General features: G+C 47.6%; 1 protein-coding gene across 1 annotated transcript in view; it reads right to left on the bottom strand.

Annotated features, from left to right (window-relative positions):
* The window catches only part of LOC147661164 (prolow-density lipoprotein receptor-related protein 1-like), an 887,002-nt gene that overhangs the window by 480,478 nt on the left and 386,393 nt on the right, over positions 1 to 20,131 (bottom strand). Inside the window, exon 7 of the mRNA XM_086951270.1 lies at positions 124 to 249. Within this exon, the coding sequence (XP_086807396.1) occupies positions 124 to 249 (126 nt within the window). The remainder of the gene's footprint in view (positions 1 to 123; positions 250 to 20,131) is intronic.

Below are 20,131 nucleotides of genomic sequence, written 5' to 3'. Positions count from 1 at the left end.
AGTGTATGCGCATTACACTGGATGTTGGGCACAACTTTGGTGCTTAATTTCAGAAATGTTCTGCAGGAGTTGAGGCTGCTAGTGTGCATTCTGCTTCATAATGATGCTCGGGATTTTACGTACCTGAAACTTTACACACTCTGCCCCCATAGAGCTGGAAGCCTTCCAAGCACTCACAGGTGAAAGAGCCGATGGTGTTGTTGCACAGCTGATTGCAAGGAGTAGGTTCTATGGAGCACTCATCCACATCTGCAAGAGGAAACCAGAATTTAGGGAAAGGGTAAGCCATGGAATCCTTAAATAAACAACATGCAATCACCTGTAATAGCAATGGAGCAACTCTTACTCTTCTTGGCCTTCAGGGCCAGCCCGCTTGTGCCTATACCGGAAAGCATTACTGTCTATAATGCAAGACAGTCAGACAAAGTGCATCTTAGCGCAGTATCCTGCGAGCAAACCAGGAGCTACCTCTTAATAAAAATGAGACGTGCATGGGGAAGTAGCATGCAAGGGCCTTGCACAGGAGACTCATTCATTTATTGGAATGTTTTAGAAGGGGAAGGCACTATCACAACCTAGAACTCATTTATTTTGAAAGTATCACTCCGAGCCCATGATATTTAATGTAGTTAGCTGCTCCCTTAAAATACACTTATCAGGCTTACAGAAGGTCTCACCCATGGCATCGGAAGAGATTAAAGGATCCACCTTCGCTTTCTGGCACTAGGGGAAATTAAACTCACTCAATCCCTCTGCTGCAGCTCCAAACCACCCCAATTTCCCATTCCTCTCCTGCCCAATACTCCAGCTCGTCATTTCCCTATTCAACCTCCATTCAGCTTTGATCCCAGCAGTTATGATGGTTTACAACTGACGTTTGAGGTAAGCAGCCAAAGATTTAACCTGTGACTTTTCCAGACCTGAGCTATAGGGTCTTAGCCACTGGCAGACATGGGGTTAATTTAACTCTCTGGGTGATGTAAGATTAATTCATGCATCGCCCTCCACGGAGGTCCTTACGCCTAGGCACAGAAATCTAGTGCAGCGGGAGCAGACTTGTCCTGAGAACCACATTCAGTGTTTTTATCAAGAGCCTGTGCAGCATGGTCTCCTTTTCCTGACCAGTGTTCTTTACATTAAAGGCTGCCTTTTCTGTTGTAGCCTTCACTTAATTATTTTGCCATGCTTCTAAGCCCCCCCCCCGTCAACATCAAAACAGAATAAAGTAAAATTCTTCCTTTGATGCTCAAGTAAGTGCAAAGATGCAACTTACTCATTTCATTCTTCTGGTGTCCAAGTAAACGGTCCTTTGTCAAGTCCTTCCACTACTGCTTCTCTAATATCGGGTGCAGGGGGTGTCTTATTTTCAGCACATGTTCAATCTGTGACTCTTAACTTTACTTGATCGCGTGCCCCTTTCTCCACCAGTACACCCTACTGACCAGAGCAGCAGATGCAATGCCCACTGCTTCCAAGAGGGATGGGATTTACTCTCCATCTGGTCCTTTTCCTTCCAGAAGCAGCCATGCTGACTGGCGATGCATACGTGTAGTGGCACACCAGCTAGGCTTCACAGGTGTCACTCTCCGCTGCCCCTACCACAAGCCCCACACCATAGCCCTCCATTGGGCTCCTAGCGCCCATGATTGGGAGATATTACACTATGTTCACCAGAGTCTAGGGTCTCCTCTATGAAATTATGTCCTGCTTCTTTGTTCCTAGATCTTGGCCCAGTGTGTCTGAGCATCCCATCACACACTGAAGCATGGTCTTCCGCAACCAGAGTATATAACTTAGCAGGCCTTTCCAACTCTGGTGCTCATCACTGGTGGCAACAGCCATTCACTCTGGGATAGAGAGATGTTCCTTTGAAGTTCAAAAGAGTTTCAAATGACTTAATGTTGATCTGCTTAAGTTTGAAGATCTAAATCACCCTAAAAATTGTCACTTCAAAAAAAAAAATGAATAATATACTAACTGCCATTTTGAGATAAAGAATCTGTGCAGGGTTCGGGGCAGTCAACATGAAGAGGCAGCCTTTAGCCCTCCTTCTGGAAGCTTTCCTGCCTTAGCTTGATCTAAAGTACTGCAAGCTCCGCATTAATGGAAATGGACCGTTGACTGGTTTCATTGGACCAATTCAGTATAAGGCACTTGATTTCTATGCAGACCACCACCTGCCTGGTATAGCATCAAGACTGAACTCTGATGGATAATATTTATATTTTTTAGGGGTTTAAGTGTTTTGTGCTTGGCACAACCTCTGTACGTGACTGGTGCTCTGTATTTTGAGTTGTGTATTTAGTGGCAGCTTCTAGCGGGGGTAATAATTTTCTGTTGAATTCGCTCCTAACAATGGGTAAAAAGCAGGTATTTTTCCAATCTGTCTGACACTAAGAGTACTGAGGTAGAGCACTTTTTTAAAACTTTATTTTCAATGAGACAAATACAGAAACAAACTGGCATCAATATAGTGTACATAGGCATATCTTTGACATTATCAATGGCACGTATAACAGATTTCCGCATCCGGGGGGGAAGAGACCATAGAGTCAAGCATCTAAAAGCATATTACAGTGAGGAGGGAGCAAGGGGTATAGCACTCTTCCCATTGTGCATATAACTGAGGTCAGTCCTTTCACTCCGTGGCAAGGGCCGGCCCACTCAAAATCCAACCCACTCTCCTCTCCATCAGTTGTATCCTGCGAGGAAGACTCCCTCTGCCAACCCAGAGGAACACAACTCCCGCCAAATTAGGTCCTCTTGCAAATTCTCATCCCATCGGGTGAGCTGCATGTGTCTTCGGCTAGGGACCATTCTCGCACATCTTTAAGCCATGTGTGCACTTCTGGACCCCTTTGCCCCATCCAGGTTTTAGCTATCCTTCGCCTAGCGAGCACCAGCATTAGTTGTAGGACATCCACTAATGGCTCAAAATGGGAACAAAGGGCTTACCCGAACTGCAACAGCAGAAACGTGATCTATAGGATCACATGCCCCTGCCGAAAAGAATATTGGAATGACATCCAGACCTGTAAAAATCACGATCGGCGAGCACGGGCAATGTGCAGTGTAAAAAAAGCACCACGAAAATGGCTGGCCATTTCCTCACTATGGGACACAGCATCAATGATTTACAATGGACTGTGAATGAGCAAATCCAGAATGAGAGGGGTCTACTTGAAGAGTAACAATGTTTGGTGTTTCGCTTAGGGACACAACAGGGCTCAACAATGACATTCCCTGGGCTCAACTGACTTAATACTCAGCAGCAACTTCCAAACTGTAATATACCATGTGCAACACTCACCTAGAGTGCAGATGATATATTCTTTGAAATATAACACTACACACCGTGTTGGAAGGTACCTTTCTTGAAATACACTTAGGACCAAGTAACACCTAAGGAACATAATCCATTACTACATAGAGTTCAAGAGTCTCCTTCTCACATGAACCTCCAAACAACACTAAGATTACATAACAAAACATCTGGGTTTTTTTTAGAGTTCAATTTGGAAAAACATGTACAAGTGGGTTGTGTTTATCCCCAGTCATTATGGTACAACACGCACGGACCCTCGCCCTCTTTATAAGGAGGCCCACCTCACGTGCGGCAGTCTACCGCGTTAGGCAGCTAGGACTTAGATCGGCAGCCGGACGCTCATACGGCTTCAAGCGGAACTACCATCCTCCGTGTTAAGACATTAATCTACCGTTATTTACCTTTGCCACACCATGGAAGCGAGCCTAATGCATCACTTCCTTTCTCAACTGAAAAAACGAGCGGAAGCAGTTTAGTTTCTTTTTGCCGCTTCACGAAGTAAGCCCAATGCGTCACTTCCGCTATCGTCGCAAAACCTCAACTTTTCTGCATATTGGGCAGCTCTCTAGCGTTTTATTAAGACTATTGAAAAACATTCTTCCAGCCACACGACCAGTTAAATCCATTTAGACCAATTAACGACCACAAAGACTTCCCCCGCCGCCCTCTGTCAAATCACGGAGCCGCAGGATGGCGAGAGAGGAGGCAAGGACTTAATGACGCTGAGTAAGTACAGTATAGCCGCATGGGAGGCTAATGACTACCTTCTTTCACGCTGGCAGCAAAGACACCAAGAGAACCTTGTGTTCTCCCATGACGTTACTTTATTTTATTTGTGAACCCATTGCAGGAAGGTCATTTATTGCTTTTCTTTCCTGCAAAGAAAATACAGTGTCAATTACCTCCCCACCCGAAAAGAAGGCTCATGGAGCAACGACTCCTACTGTTTCAGGTATGTACTTTCTTTCCAATCAAAACACCTTTGGATATTCACGATAGAATGTTCTCCTTTTAATGTTTGTGTGTTTTGTCTTCCCTCCAACCCCCCCCCCCTTTTTTCCGGAACAGGTCACAGTACTTGTGGTTAATTATAACATTTAAAAATGAGAACGCTAATTTCACAATGCATCACCTTTTCTCTCTCCATCTAGGTGATCTGTTTTTGCGCATTGGGAAGCGCACATGAAGTAACTGTGCTCTCTTTTTCAGGCTTATTTTCAGAAATACTGACAGAGCTTACATGATAATACCAACTGGGCACTGTATTTTAACATCACTTTCTGTATATACACATCTATTTTTTCACGAATTGTTAGCAACATAGTGAGCACCAAAGGGATAATCTACAGTCCTGATGAAGCCTTGATGCTTCGAAACATGTTGACATACCTTAGAGAATCAGCACATTAAAAGCGTGATATCTCCGAACCACCTTTTTTTAAACAGTACCAGCCTATGACCGAATAAAGTTTTAGTCCATGAGGCCAAGTGCTTAAGCCACACTACTCATCCACCTCTGACCCTTTCTCTCACTACATATACACCACACATAGCACTACAATAACAGTGCTCCAGTGTAGTCACTAGTGGTAGCACGCCCCGTCCTGCAGCACGGCGGGAAGACCCCTATGATAAAGCATGACACAAAGGGCCCTTTTGGTGTGTGAGTATTATTTCAACAAACACAGTGTATGCCCTACCAAGCCTCTGGACATACTTCCCTTCCAACCTCTTTGAGGTGGATCCTTTTGTTTCTAAAGTATGGCTACCCTTCGCCTAGCATTAGTTGTAGGAGCTTCTATGGGAGTTTCCTATTCTTTGGCTTCCGGACAAATGCAAGTAAACAATTGAGAAGTTCAGGCTGCATTTAAATGCCTGTGGCTGCAATAATCCTGTCCACCACCTCCCCCCAAAAATGCTTGACCAGTAAACAATCCAAGGCTAAATGTAAAAAGCCAGCTTTCTGTGTCGTACCTAGGGCATTTATCTCCCTGTAAGGTGAAATGCGGTTCAGGGATACCTGGGTTAGGTAGGTACGGTGCAGGAAGTAAAAATACGTTAATTTAAACTGGGCATTGCAGGAGACCCTAGGCGTAAGGGCACCTACACATGCCCATTGTTTCTCTTCCAGCTGAAGAGATCCTTCTTGCACGCAGCCCAAGGTGGCGGCACTGGAGGGGCAGAGTCTTGTTTCATGGCCTTGTAGGGGAGGGAGATCAGTTTGCGACCTGTACTGCACATGAGCATGATATCCAGGGTATGCGTGAGGGGTGGAATATCCAGGAACTGTGGCCAAGTGGTTTTCACGAAGTCCTGAATTCCACGGAAGTGTAGGAATTGACCCTGCTGGAGGCTAAAATTCCCTACTGCTTGTTCGTAGGTGAGGAAGGTCTCGTTAGGGAAAAGGTCGGCAAGAACCTCGCCTCCACCCTCCCTCCAAGGTTGAAAAGACATGTATCACCCCATGTCTATGAAGGGGGCGAGTATCCAAATCGAAAGCTCCCTGTGAAAGGGTGCTTTTCTGTAGGATTTTTTCAACCAAACGCTCCCATATACCGGCTGCGTGTCGCACTATGTAGGAAAGACGCGTCAGACCCCCTGACCTGCATCAGAGCCTCCTGCAGTGCCAGAGCATTCATCCTGCCAGAGAGAAGGCGTTTCTCTCAATTATCCGCATCTGACATCCAGCGTGCCGCATGCTCCAATTGGGCCACGAAATGATAAAAGTCGAAGCGTGGGGCCTCCAAACCACCCTCATAGCTTCGTATAACAGTGCGGAGCTACTCTACTGTGCTGGCCCGCCCAAAGTAGGGACGTGAGCAACATGTTGAGGCTTTTGAAGACACTAGCGGTAGCTGACATAGGGAATTCTGTAGTATATATAGCGTCCTTGGACGCATCACCATCTTGGAGATGGCCAGCCTACCCATCCATGACAGTGGAAGAGTATTCCAGAATGTCTCAGATTGTTGAGGATACGAGATTATGCGGTCCACATTCCAGGCCAATGCCTGTGTGTCCCTCGGGCCACCTGTATCCCAAGAGAGCGAAATTCTAATTGTTCCAAGCGCAGTCCCAGGTCTGGAAGCACCCCCAGGGGCACCAAAGCAAATCCTGACAACAGGAAGATCAGGGACTTACAGTGGCTGAGTCGCAAGCCAGAGACCTCACCAAATCTGTCCAAGTAGTGCAGCAGGACCAGTAGTGCGTCCCGGGGAGAAGTCAAGTAAAACAGGGCATTATCAGCATATAGGGAAATGACATAACTTGTGCCACCCAATGTGATTGCCCATTGTTCCATATCAGTTCTGATCCGGACCGCCAAGGGCTCTATGGCCTGGGTAAATATTAAGGGCAAGAGGGGATACCCCTGACGGGTGCCCCTTCCTAATTGCCAGACCTCCGATCTTGCTCTCCCAAGTTTAACCATTGCACGGGACGCTGTATATAGGGCGCTAATCCAGCGACAAAATTTATGGCCTAACCCCACAGCACGTAGGACCTCTTGAAGGTATCCCAATCCACAGTGTTGAACGCCTTGGCAAGGTGGATGGAGACCAATACCATATGTTCTTCTCGACCACGCACCTCATGCACGATATGATTAAGCCGGCGCAGATTTATCACAGTGTTAAGTCCCGGTGTGAACCCACACTGGTGCTAATGGACCAAGTGGGTCATATAGGGTGCTAATCGGGTAGCCAAAAGCTTGCATAAGACCTTAACATCCGTGTTTACCATTGTAATCGGACGATATGATAAGGGCTCATGAGCATCTCCTCAAGGCTTTAAGATCATGCATATTTCCCCCCTGTTCCATACTCTGGGAGAAGTCCGCGTTCTTACGCTTCTAGGTAGACCTGCAACAGAGGCGGGAAAGCGTGCCCATGAATGCTTGATTAAACTCTGGGGGGGAACTGTTGCTCCCTGGAGTTTTGGCGCGTGGCTAGCATTGCAGGGCAGACTCTCACCCAGCGTTAGGGGTTCGTCAAGCTCCTTCTGTGCTGACTTAGGGATCGCGTAGTGGCAGGTCTTGGAGGTAAGGTATATAGGATGCCTCTGAGATCGCAGGGTCCGTGGTATAGACTGTCTGTAGATGGAATTGTAGGACCCGGAGAAGTCCCACCTCTGAGTGGACCAACCCTTCTGCTGGCTCCATTAAAGCCACGATCGAGAGAAGGGCACGTTCCCTCTGGAGTATCCAAACCTATAGCCTGCTTTATTTAACTCCACTATGAAGACGTTGTCTGTACTGTGTAAGGGTGTATTTGTCATTACTATCCCAAATGTCATGGATACGTTCCTAGATGTCATGCTCCCATCCCTCCCCGCCGCATCATGGGCATCACAAGTCTGTAGCTCAGAGGCGGCGCTCCTTCTCCTGCAACTCCTGCCGGAGTGGTTTCTGGACCTCGCATGTAAGGCCTATGCAGGCTCCCCAATTTAAGACAACATAATCAGTTATGGCATTTTCTATGTGCTGTTTCCCTAGAACCTCTGCTGGCAACCTTCAAGTCCGTGGGCGAGTTATCGGGGGCCCCCATTCAACTACACACGCCATGGGGGAGTGGTCAGACACAAACCGTGCTTGATGGTCACCTTACAGGACATAGCCGCATAAGAGTTAGCAAGTAAAATCCTGTCCAAACGACTATGTATTATGGGTGGATGAGAAACAAGTATACACTTTCTGGGCTGGGTGTCCCTGACGCCATACATCATGAGTCCCTATATTCCCCATGACCTCTTGGAGTTGTGGTCATCCTAGGTTTTGTTCCGGGGCGGGAACCCGTCAAGGACACAGGTAAAATCCCCCATCCAAAACAATGGAACCTCAAGCTCCGATAACAAAACCTCCTGTAGGGACTGAAAGAAGTCTGGGTCATATGTGTTTAGGGCATAGGAGTTCATTATTGCAATATCTCGGCCATCTAGCTTAGCTCTAAGGAGCAGGTATCGCCCATTAATGTCAGCTTCTACATATTAAATGGCCAATGTAATCCCAGGGGCCACCCACACAAGGACACCCCTGGCGTAGGAAGAGAATGAAGAGTGGAAAACCTGTCCCCACCATTTTAGTCAACCTCTGAGTTTTTTCCTCAGTAAGATGAGTTTCTTGGAGGCATGCTATCGAGACCTGGTGCCTACGGAGGAAGGACAGGACTCTACATCTCTTGGTGCAAGTACCCAGCCCCCTCACATTCCAGCTTAAAAATGTAAACCCCATGGTTGATGAAGTAACCAGTCCTCGCGTGTTCCATGTCCCATGGAGATGCATAGATTTGGGGCCCCAGATGCCATACATACAATGCCTGAAAAAGAAGAACAAACCCAACAACCCCCTAAGAACCTCCCCCCCCCTGAGCTGTATACTGACCACAAAATATGCAGGAATGCCCTTCCCATGCTGGTGCCAGGACGTGCACAGCTGTCCAATTAGCCCAACCGTGGCTAAAAAATACTCCACAACCCCCCCCGAAAAAAACCTATCAAAAACAACCCCCCCCCCCCCCCCTTAAAACCAACTCCAGACTTCGGCCAGCTGCCACCCAGTATAGAGCAATGACCCAGTCTGCCCAATTTTATACATGTGATACAATGGTGTCAGATTGTGCAGCAGCATCCCAAACAGACATATGGCATCAACAGTTCCTTAAGAAACATTTCTCCCAAGTCGCTGTAAGTCAATGATCCCTAAGCCTCTAAAGACCGGCCCCTGCTTGCCACAACAACGTTAAGAGAATCAATAAAAAGGATATAGCTTTCAGGGCGGAGCTGTAGTGGGCGTAAGTGGGTCCAGAACAGTTTCCGGGATCACTTGCGAGGATGGCGAGAGAGTCATAGTACCAATCTCCCTCAGGAAATCCCTGACCAAGTTGGTAGGGGAGAAACGTAAGAGTCCGGAGATTCCATGCACAGGGCCCCATCGTCTCCCACTGCTATCCGCCTGGTCATCACTATAAACTCTGTCCTTGCACCTTCTCCCACGGTTCCCCGGAGGTCTGGACCCGCAAGCACTCCGGGATCCTTGCCGCTCGTGCCGGGGGAGGGCTCCCCCCCCCTAATTTCGAGGCATTCCCATACCTCAGGTGCGACGAAAAAATGGGCCTTACCCTGGGATATCACCTTAAGTTTCGCTGGATGCAGTACCATTTACTATAGGTGAAGTTCACGTAGCTTCTGCTTGACGGCAAGAAAGGATTTCCTCTGCTCCTGCACCTGGTGGGTATAGTCCGGATAGATGGAGACCGTAGCATTCTAAAAAGGTGAGGTCCGTCGCTTCCCTCGCTGCTTTCAAAATACAGTCTCTGTCCCTATAATTTAGGATTTTCCTATGAGGGCCCTAGGGGGGCCCCGGGCGGCAGCGGAGGGACCAGCGTCCTACGGGCCCTCTCCACCACGAAGACCTCCGATAGGCCCGCGGGGCATAGCGTAGTCCATATCAAACTCTCCAGGAACTGCTCCGTATTGCCCTGCTCCGAGCGCTCCGGGATACCCAGGACCCTGATGTTGCTCCAACGGGCCCTCCCTTCTGCCTCTTCTGCTCGGCATTCCATTGCACAAGTAGTATGGGTCAGCTGCGACACTTGCTGCTTCAGGGAAGCCACTTCTCCCTTGAGATGAACAATGTCCCCTTCTGCCGTGGAGACCTTGTCTGCCACCTTCCGCAAGTCTGCCCGCAGTAAGTAAAAATCAATGGAGACAGTCTCTATTTGTTCTTCCAGAGCAGTGCGGGACCCCTGTATCGCCTCCATGAGCGCAGCTCTGGACGGCTCAGAGATGTCGCCCTCACCATCCTGGCCCGTCTGGCGAGTCATCCGCTGGATGGAGAGGCGCTGTGTTGTGTACTGTGTGATGGTGTTGGAATCCGGCGCGAGGAAGTCTGTCCTTACCCATGATGAAGTCCGTACCAAATCACGCAGGGGGGCCCTAAAAGGGCGCAAGCGCCAATCTCTGGTTATAAGGCACCTGACATATGTCCCATTCACGGACGGCACCAAGGATGCAGGGGCCAGGTCAGGGGCCAGGGGCCACAGAACTACACCCAACTCCTCCAGGGGGCCCCAGATACGTAGCGACCCAGGACCAGGTGGATCAAGCGGTCCCACGTGGATCCCAAGGTCTCTCACCTCGATGCGGCGACCAGCATGCCGCGGACCCCTCAACCAGGGGGCCACAGTGCACTCTGACCCCAGCGTCAACTCCATGGTCCTCTCCCAGCAGGGAGGCTGTCCGAGGGTAGTCCAGGGGGAAAACAACCCCACCAGGCAGTCCAGCCAAAGAGTGCAGCGGGGCCCCGGGCAGGATTAGTCCTCTCGCAGAGAGGCAGCAGTACTTGCCAGTCTCTTGATACCCCAGGGGGGTCAAGGTGCCACAGAGTCCCAACAGGAAGACTCTGGGAGGACTCCGATGAGGTCCACCTCAGGAAGCGCGGTCAGTCGGGTGCAATGTAGCCGTTTGTGTCCCCCTACCTCCAAAGGCCTCCCAGCACAGCAGGGGCAGATCCCTTCCACCCGATAGCTCCGGCGGTCGTCGCTAATCACTGCCTCGCAGGGCCTGGGTCTGAGTACTTAAGGTGTAGCAGGTCTGGCAGCGAGGCGCAGTGACTCCACTCACTCCCTGCGCCTCTTATTTGCAAGAGACATCTCAGTGAGAACAGGGTCCTCGGGGTAGTGGCTGGCCCAGTCACTCCCCAAGCCCAATGCAGAGGCCCCGCGGCATGCCCCTCAGATCCTCCTTAACATCCAGGCTCAATGATGCGGGCCAGGGTAGGAGCTTGTCGGGAGGCTCCAAAGGACAGATGGGCCCCAGCAGCATCCGCCGGATCCGTGGGACGAGGTAGAGGACTTTGGTTGTAAAACCTGATTCTGTTGAACCTGGGACTCCAATTTCCTTAACGCTGGATGAAACCATGTTAGCTATTTAAGCTGCAAAAGCTGGCAAAGCACCTAGTCTGGCTAGAATTCTAGGGAAAGTCGATTGGTCAAGTATAAGTTGATCAGCTCAACTGATAATGCATAAAAAAAATTGTAGTTTAATAGCCAAGGCACGCGAGTGTATTGAGTCCTAAGTTTGGTCCCATCTGCAGGCGGGGTTTAGGTCACAAACTAGTACCATACACCAGGTACAAGACAGATCATGAGCTATTTTTTTTTAAAATCATTTATACGTGGTTTTTGTAGATTTAAGGGCTGAATGAGTTATGACCCCCCCCAATTCAAGCTTTTGGGTGGTGTTATGGGCAGAGGCATAACGAAACTTGAGGGTCCCCCTACAAAGTACATGGAGTGGGCTCCCCACACTTCTCACTGTCAGGAGCTCTCAATTCTCAGGCCAGGGTTCGCTGCTCATGCATAGTGCCGGAGGGACCCACTCACACTATCCCCCCTACCACCCCAACGGAGAGCTCGGGGGCCCCAACGCACCACAGGGGCTAATGTTATGCCACTAAACATGGGAATGCCAGAGAAGAAAACAAGTTACTTACCTGTAACTACAGTTATCCAGTATTGGTATCTTTCATAGATTCACATGCCTGAATCATTCCCCGTCGTCGAGGCGGGAGTCCCACGGTAAATTATATATATATAGCAGTGCCTAAAAACCATTAGTAGTAGGCTAGAAAAGGATATAGGCCCAACTAGGCCCAAAACTTAGCAGCCTATCTACCTCATTATGTAAAAAGAACTGAAAATGTAGCCTCAGCCAATCAGCTAACCTCACCCTCTAGAACCTTCCCAGCCCAGGCAGTTCTCCTCAGATTTTCCCAGCACAAGTGAGAAGTAGTATCCTATATAAGAACTGCCCAGTCGGGGAGGAGGGTGGGTGCATGTGAATCTATGAAAGATACCAATACTGGATAACTGTAGTTACAGGTAAGTAACTTGTTTTCTTATCCAGTATTGGGGTATCTTTCATAGATTCACATGCCTGAATCAGAATAGCAAGCAGTAACAACCATAACTGTCGGTAGAGGAAGGTGGGAGACAATCCAAACCATATATCCCCACACAACCTGGAAGGTACTAGAGCAATAACATATCTCAATACATATGCAAAATCATGACAATACCTTCATACAATATGTATCTATATATAGAACGTTAAAACAGTATATTATTAAACATTTAGCAATAGAGAAAAATAAAACCATAACAGTCTGACCTCAGTGAAGAAGATGCTGCAACACTGCTTCTCCCACTGACGTATCTCCATGTAGTACCGGCTGCAGGCAATAGTGCTTCGTAAAAGTATGCACACTTTTCCATGTAGCAGCACGGCAGATGTTTTCCAGGGATACCCCTGCAAATAGGGCTGTAGACGCTGACATCATCCTGGTGGAATGCGCCTTAACCGTTCTTGTCAGGGGCTTGTTCGCTTTCTCATGACAGAAGACGATGACAGAGGAAAGCCATCTGGCTATAGTTGCCTTCGTCACTGCCTGAGCACGTGTAGCCTGTCCATAAGCCACAAACAGTTGGGTAGATTTGCGTAAATCTTTTGTCTTTTGCAAATAGAATTTGAGGCATCTTTGGACATCCAAGGAATGCAGCATCCTTTCAGCTGGAGTCTTGGGGTCTGGAAAGAAAGTTTTTAGTTTCACCGGTTGGTTGATGTGAAACTGAGTCGGAACTTTGGGAATAAATTTAGGATGAGTTCTAAGTGTCACATAATCTTTTGAAAAATGTAGGAAAGGTTCTGATATAGTGAACGCCTGTATCTCACTTACTCTCCGGGTTGAAGTGAGAGCTAACAGAATAGCCACTTTCCAAGTCAAGAATTTAAGTTCCGATTTATGAATTGGTTCAAAAGGTCTTTTCAGCAATTGAGATAACACAATATTGAGATCCCACTCAGGAGGAGGAGGCCGCACTGGAGGGAAAACTCGAAACAATCCTTTAAGGAACTGTTTAATCAAGGAAGAAGAGCACAAGGATGGTTTGTTGTAACTCTTCCTGAATCTGGATATGGCAGCAAGGTGAACTTTGATAGAAGAAAAAGCGAGACCTGATCTGGCTAGAGACAGCAGATAAGGCAGAATTTTCTCTGGAGGAGCCTGTAGTGGATGGACGTCATGCTCTCCGCACCATAAACAGAATCTCTTCCATTTGAAGCGATAGGTTCTGATGGTAGACTGTGCACGAGCCTGAGATAGAACAGCTCTACAGTCTGGAGAAATCTCCAGGTCCTTAAACTCTAAGAAATCAGGAGCCAGGCGTGCAAGTGTAGCGACTGAGGGTCTGGATGAAGTATTTGTCCTTCCTCTCTTGTTAGCATTGCAAACGTCGGTTTGAGGCGCAGTGGAGGTTGATGGGAGAGCATCAGAAGCTCCTGGAACCAATACTGCCTCGGCCAGCGAGGAGCAATTAGGATTAGAGAGCAACGCTCTCTCTTCATTTTCTGTAGAACTTTTGGGATGAGAGGAATCGGTGGGAAGGCATATGCAAAGATTCCGGTCCACCTCATCAACAGGGCATTTCCCCTCGATCCTTGCTGGTGGAACCTGCTGGCAAAGTAAATGCATTTGCTGTTCTGTTGCGTGGCAAACAGGTCCAACGTTGGTGTGCCCCAGAGCTGGAAAATTGTTTCCACTTGGCGTTGTTCGAGTTCCCACTCGTGACATCCTGTGAACGATCTGCTGAGATCGTCGGCCAGAGAATTCTGAATTCCCTGAACATGTTCCGCTCTGAGGGAAATCTTGTGGTGGAGTAACCATTCCCACATTTCCTGCGCTTGAAGAGACAGGGCCAGAGATTTTGTGCCCCCTTGCTTGTTTACGTAAAACATGCTGGTGGTGTTGTCCGTGCGCACCAGTACTGCAGAGCCTGCAATTCTTGGCAGAAAGGCTCGCAAGGACAGGAAAATTGCCCTCAACTCGAGGCAGTTGATGTGTTTGTGCTTGTACTGATGGGACCACCGTCCCTGCACTTGAAGGTCCTGGAGATGACCTCCCCAACCTTCCATGGAGGCATCTGTCGTTAGAGTAAATTCCGGTAGGGTCTGAAGAAAAGTGAGACCCGGAGACAAATTGTTCTTTGTCGCCCACCATAGAAGAGCTTGTTTCATCTTGGGCGTGACCTTGATACGGTCCTCGAAAGATCCATCTACCTGCCGCCACTGTCGATGCAATTCCTCCTGGAGAGGCCTCATTCGGAGTCGAGCCAGTGGAACTAGATGGAGTGCGGAGGAACACATCCCTAGCAGGGAAACAAACTGTCGGACCGAAAGAGACTTTTTTGACCGTATTTGACTTGCCAGCTTTGTGATTTTGTCTCGACGAATTTGGGTTAAGAAGGCCTTGCACTGAGAAGTGTCTAGTATTGCTCCCAGGAACGTCAGAATTTGTTTGGGTTGAAGTTGAGATTTTTTGACGTTGAGGGTTAAACCCAGATTCGAGAACATTGACAGAGCACTCTTGACCGATTGTCTTGTTGAAGTCCTTGTCGGGCTCTTTATTAACCAATCGTCGAGGTACGGGAACACTTGGATTCCCTGTGACCTCAACGCAGCTGCAACTGGGACTAGAGTCTTGGTAAAAATTCTTGGTGCAGACTTCAGGCCGAAAGGGAGCACCTTGAATTGAAAATGGACACCAGCCACTGTGAATCTCAGATACTTGCGGTGCTTTGGATGAATTGGAATGTGAAAGTAGGCGTCTTCCATATCCAGGGAAGCCATGAAATCTCCCTCCATGAGGCAATTGAGGACATCCGTGAGTGTCACCATGCGGAAACTCTGCTTTTTCAGATATTTGTTTAAGTTTCGTAGATCCAAAATTGGACGCCACTCTCCTGAAACCTTTTCCACAAGGAAGAAGCGAGAATAAAACCCCTGATTTTTCTGGGATGTTGGGACTTTCTCTATCGCATTTTTGTGCAGCATTTTCATGGCTTCTATGTATAACAAATGAAGACGAGGAGGGGAGGGACCCCTGGGCGGTAATGTTGGGGGTTTCTGCAAGAACTCCAGAGTGTGTCCGTGTTTGACTATGTCCAGAACCCACTGATCTGAAGTTATCTTCCGCCACTGTTGATAAAAGGCGGAGATCTTGGCGCCCACGGGGAGGGAAGGAAGGGAGGATGGTGTCCGGCAAAACTCACTGGCGTTTATTTGAATCACGTCCCTGGTAGTTAGAACGTCGTTTCCCTCCTTGACGAGAGAAACCCGCTGACGATGACTGCCGATAGGACTGCTGGTAGTACGGCTTATTTTGAGGTTGATACTGGCGGTTTTGTTGATTTTGATAATGTCCTCTTGATGAAAAACCACGGCCTCTTGCTCCTCTGAAAAAACCTCGCTTATACTGTAGTGCACCAAGCGATTTGGCCGTATCAGTATCCGTTTTTATCGCAAGCAATGCGTCATCTATGTGCTTGCCAAACAATAACTCGCCATTATAGGCCATATCAAGGATTTTGGTCTGGACCTCAGGTCTGAAGGAAGTCGCCTTGAGCCATCCTTGCCGTCTGAGAACTGCCGCTCCGGCCAATTGTCTAAAGGCTGTATTAGATACATCGAGGGCGCAATCGATAATCTCAGAAGCTGCCCGCTCGCCTTCCAAGACAACCTTCCTGACCTCTTCAACACGGTCATCGGGAACCAAATTGATGAACTCTGACAGATCTGACCACATTTGTCTGTCGTACCGTGCTAAAATTGCCAAAGAGTTAGCAATCTTGACAGTAGCAGCGGCACTAGCTGAGAATTTCTTCCCAATTGCATCCAATCTCCTGCCCTCTTTGTCTGGAGGCGTAGAAAGTGGTGCAACCGGATTCTTGGATCGCTGTTGAGCCGCTTGTGTAATCACTGAGTCAGGACGCGGATGACCAATCAAACATGAAGGAGTATCCGGTGGTGCTCGGTACTTCTTGTCGACTCTTGGAAGAACCGCCGGAATGGAAGCTGGTGTCTTCATAATATCAATCCCTTCTTTCCAGATATAGTCGATGATAGGGATAGATCTGGACACCCTTCTATACCCTTCCTTAAAATCATGAAGAAAGCAGTCGATTTGTTCAACCGAAACTGTGATTGCGAATCGAGCAGCCGCCCGGTGCATGATGTTGTGAAAACCTCCTATGTCTTCTGGCGGAGAATCTGAAGGTTGTGGCAGATTAGGAGAGGGCATAGGAATGATGTAATCATTCCATGGTTCCGTAGGCGTGGAATCCGGAAGTTCCCCATCCTCTCTTTCATCCTCATCTGGAGAGGAGATGTCAACATCCTGACCTCCAGTTTCGGGGTCAACATCCTGCCTTGGAGAGTGTGAAGGATGTGGCGGTGGAGTTACTGGCATGTCCTCTGGCACAGGATTAGGAGTAGGCAGAGTTGGTGGAAACCTCTGACGATAATCGGCCAGCATGGCCTGTAAATCCTTCACCAGAACAGACGGAAGATGAGTCGTGTCTTCTGTGTGTTGTTGCTCCTGATGATAAGGAGTAGCTAAATTTTCCTGATAGTAATGAACCTCATCATCATCCTCATCCTCTTGATATTTTATGTGCAACTGGGAAGGGTGATGGGCCACTCCAAAAGGATCATCATCATCATCATCATCCTCTTCATTATCCGAATCTGCCTCCACGTAGTTTTCCAAGATATGCGAGGGCAAGAGGGGAGACAAATGAGAGTAACTCTGTCTCTGAAATGACTTCATCTGAAAATGGGTATACTGCACCCTAACCGGAGATGTAGGCAATAAATGCGTGGATGGCACATTCAAAGATGCCAGCGCTGCTGCCGATGGCAAAAGTGAGACAGAAGTGTTAGTTGCCGATAGTGTCGTCGACGGTATCGTCATAGGCATTGGAACCATGGATGAAGACTTCTTGGAAGGCGTCCTAGTAGACGGATCCGTCGGCGGACTCCTCGTCGTCGAACTAGTCGTCGACGGAGCTGAAATCTTCGTGGACGTGTTTGTCGTCGACGGGCCTGTCGTCGACGGAGTCTTCGTCGACGAGCCTGTCGTCGACGGGCCCTTCGTCGACGGGTCCTTCGTCGACGGGCCCTCCGTCGACGGGATCTTCGTCGACGGGATCTTCGTCGACAGGATCTTCGTCGACGGGATCTTCGTCGACGGGGTCTTCGTCGACGGGATAGTGGAAGTCTTCGTCGACGGGAGAGTCGTCGACGAGAGCGTCGACGGAAGCGATGATGAACGCTTCGAAGATGGTGATTTGGTCGTCGACGGCAGACTCGTCGACGACGCGCTTTTCTTTGACGATCTTGTCTCAGAAGAAGAAGCCATGACGGACATCACAGGAGAAGTAATTGCTGAGGTGGTAACAGTACTTGAAGAAGTAGAAGACGTAGAATAGGTGGTAACAGTGAGAGAAGACACTAAGGTGACAGCTTTAGTGCGGACTGTACTCACAGTTGAAGACTCTGTTGACGCAGCACTCCTTGTGGATCCAGAGGGTTTATGAGAGAACTTAGCTTTTTTCAATCTCTCAGGGGAACACCTCTCTTTGGAACTGGCTCTCTTACTTGAAGTAGAGGCTCTGTCCTCGTCATCTTTGACAGACGACTTCAGCCACAAAAGAACTCTCGCCTCTCTATCCCTTTTGGTCTTAGGAGGGAAGGTTCGACATATCCTGCAATCCTTCACAACATGTGAAGGATGCAAACAATAAATACAGTCCGAGTGCTCGTCGTCCACGTGAACTCTCTTCTTGAAACATGAAGCACAGGCCTTGAATAAAGCCTTCTTTTCAGACATTTTGAAAGAAATTGAAGAAAAAACCGAGTAGGCACTAGGGAGACTCCCTTACACACGAAGTGCGGTGAAAATCTGAGGAGAACTGCCTGGGCTGGGAAGGTTCTAGAGGGTGAGGTTAGCTGATTGGCTGAGGCTACATTTTCAGTTCTTTTTACATAATGAGGTAGATAGGCTGCTAAGTTTTGGGCCTAGTTGGGCCTATATCCTTTTCTAGCCTACTACTAATGGTTTTTAGGCACTGCTATATATATATAATTTACCGTGGGACTCCCGCCTCGACGACGGGGAATGATTCAGGCATGTGAATCTATGAAAGATACCCCAATACTGGATAAACTGGTGGAACCAATAAAATGCCTTAAAACAACAATCATGCTCGTGTTGGGTGGGGGCAGAGGAGTCAGACAGATCAGATTTTCAATCTGCGTGCGGTTTGCCAGCTCCAAATGTTGGTTCACGGTATATAAATGAGGTGATCAAAAATCTTTATAGTAGGGTTTAACTGCCCATAAGGGTTTCAGAGATAGGCAAGGTGTCCTCTGCTAAGAGAAGGGCAGGTATTTTACGATTAGCTAATTTGAGAGAATGAATTTTGAACCTCTGCACTCAGGGTGGTTTGGAAATTAATTCTGGTAAAACGTTTATGGCGGTCTATCCACTTGGGACCTTCTTGTGTAACAAAGTTAGTCAAAACCTTTCTGGAAAAGGTAAAGGAGTTGAATTTTCTGGGAGCACGGCAGGCAGATTAACTGGCCTGGACATCTCAGAGCACAAAAAGTCCGAGGACTCTTCAATACAGACCCTTTTCAGTATTAAAATCACACAAATCCTGCGTTTTTGTGAATATATTGTGCTATAGGGCTGGGTGCTATATAGGGTGCAGAACTCTGGGGCAATTGTAATTAAAATGTTATTGTCCATGCGGAAAATAGACTTCTGCAAGCACTTAATCTCAAAGTGCACCATCGATTCGGATGGATTTGGGGTTTAATAGTTTGGCTAAATCTGCTAATCTTATACCACAGTTGTATCGAATGACACTGGTCTAAAAAAAAAAAAAATGTTTGGGACCCTATAAAGAAGCATTTTTAGAACCAGGTGAAATGAATAAGGGAAGTAAAGAAGTATAGATATATCAAGTCTGTTTTACCAGTTGTACCTCCATGAGGCCTAAAATAATCCAGTGTCCATTACTAGGGAGTTAACTTCCTCAGTTAAATTTGGATATTGGCTGTAGGTCCAAGAAAGATGGTAATGACAACGTGCAGGGTTCTTTGTATTGGGGAATACCTGCGCTCTGAAATATATCTGATGCCTGTCTTTTTCTACAGTTTCCGTTTGTGGTGCTACAGGAAAGGGGTGACCCTCCCAACCCCTCTAAGGATATTGTTCGCACAACATCTACAATTATGAACACATCCTGTGCACACACAGCCAATTAAAACATATGTCCACTAGTACATTTCCTCCGACAAAAAAGTATAGTCGACGTCTTGTTGTTAATTCTTTTTTAATACTTGAACTACACAGCGCCAGCCGACACGTGTTTCGTCAAAGTATATTACACTCACTCTTCAGGGCTGGAGATAAAACAAAATATGTACAGTACTGACTATTCTAGCCAGAATATCAGTTACAGAAACCATCCTTAGGATGCTTCCACACGTGTCGGCTGGCGCTGTGTAGTTCAAGTATTAAAAAAGAATTAACGAGACGTCAACTATACCTTTTTGTCGCAGGAAATTTACTAATGGACATATGTTTTAATTGTGTGTGCACAGGATGTGTTCATAGGTCCAAGAAAGATGTTCGTCAAACGTACGGGAGCTTGAGCAGTTTACACCCGATTGAACCAGCTGAGGCAAGATCACCATTTATGAAATTTCTCTGTGGAATACTACCTGTTAACGGTTTTTGCAGTGTATGGATTTATTAATTAATGCAATTCTAATTTTAAATCTGCATGGTTTTTCATCTATTTATGGAAGGTGTAGGTGTTATCAGTTATATATTTTATGGCGGTTTCCCCGAAATAAATAAAAAAAAATCACTTGCTCCATATTTTACACAGATTAGTTACTCCAAAA

This window comes from Lissotriton vulgaris, unplaced genomic scaffold, assembly GCF_964263255.1.
Source record: "Lissotriton vulgaris unplaced genomic scaffold, aLisVul1.2 SCAFFOLD_746, whole genome shotgun sequence".
NCBI classification, from domain to species: Eukaryota; Metazoa; Chordata; class Amphibia; order Caudata; family Salamandridae; genus Lissotriton; species Lissotriton vulgaris.
The sequence above is the reverse complement of the archived record's forward strand: the minus strand, read 5'-3'. Positions and strand labels throughout refer to the sequence as shown.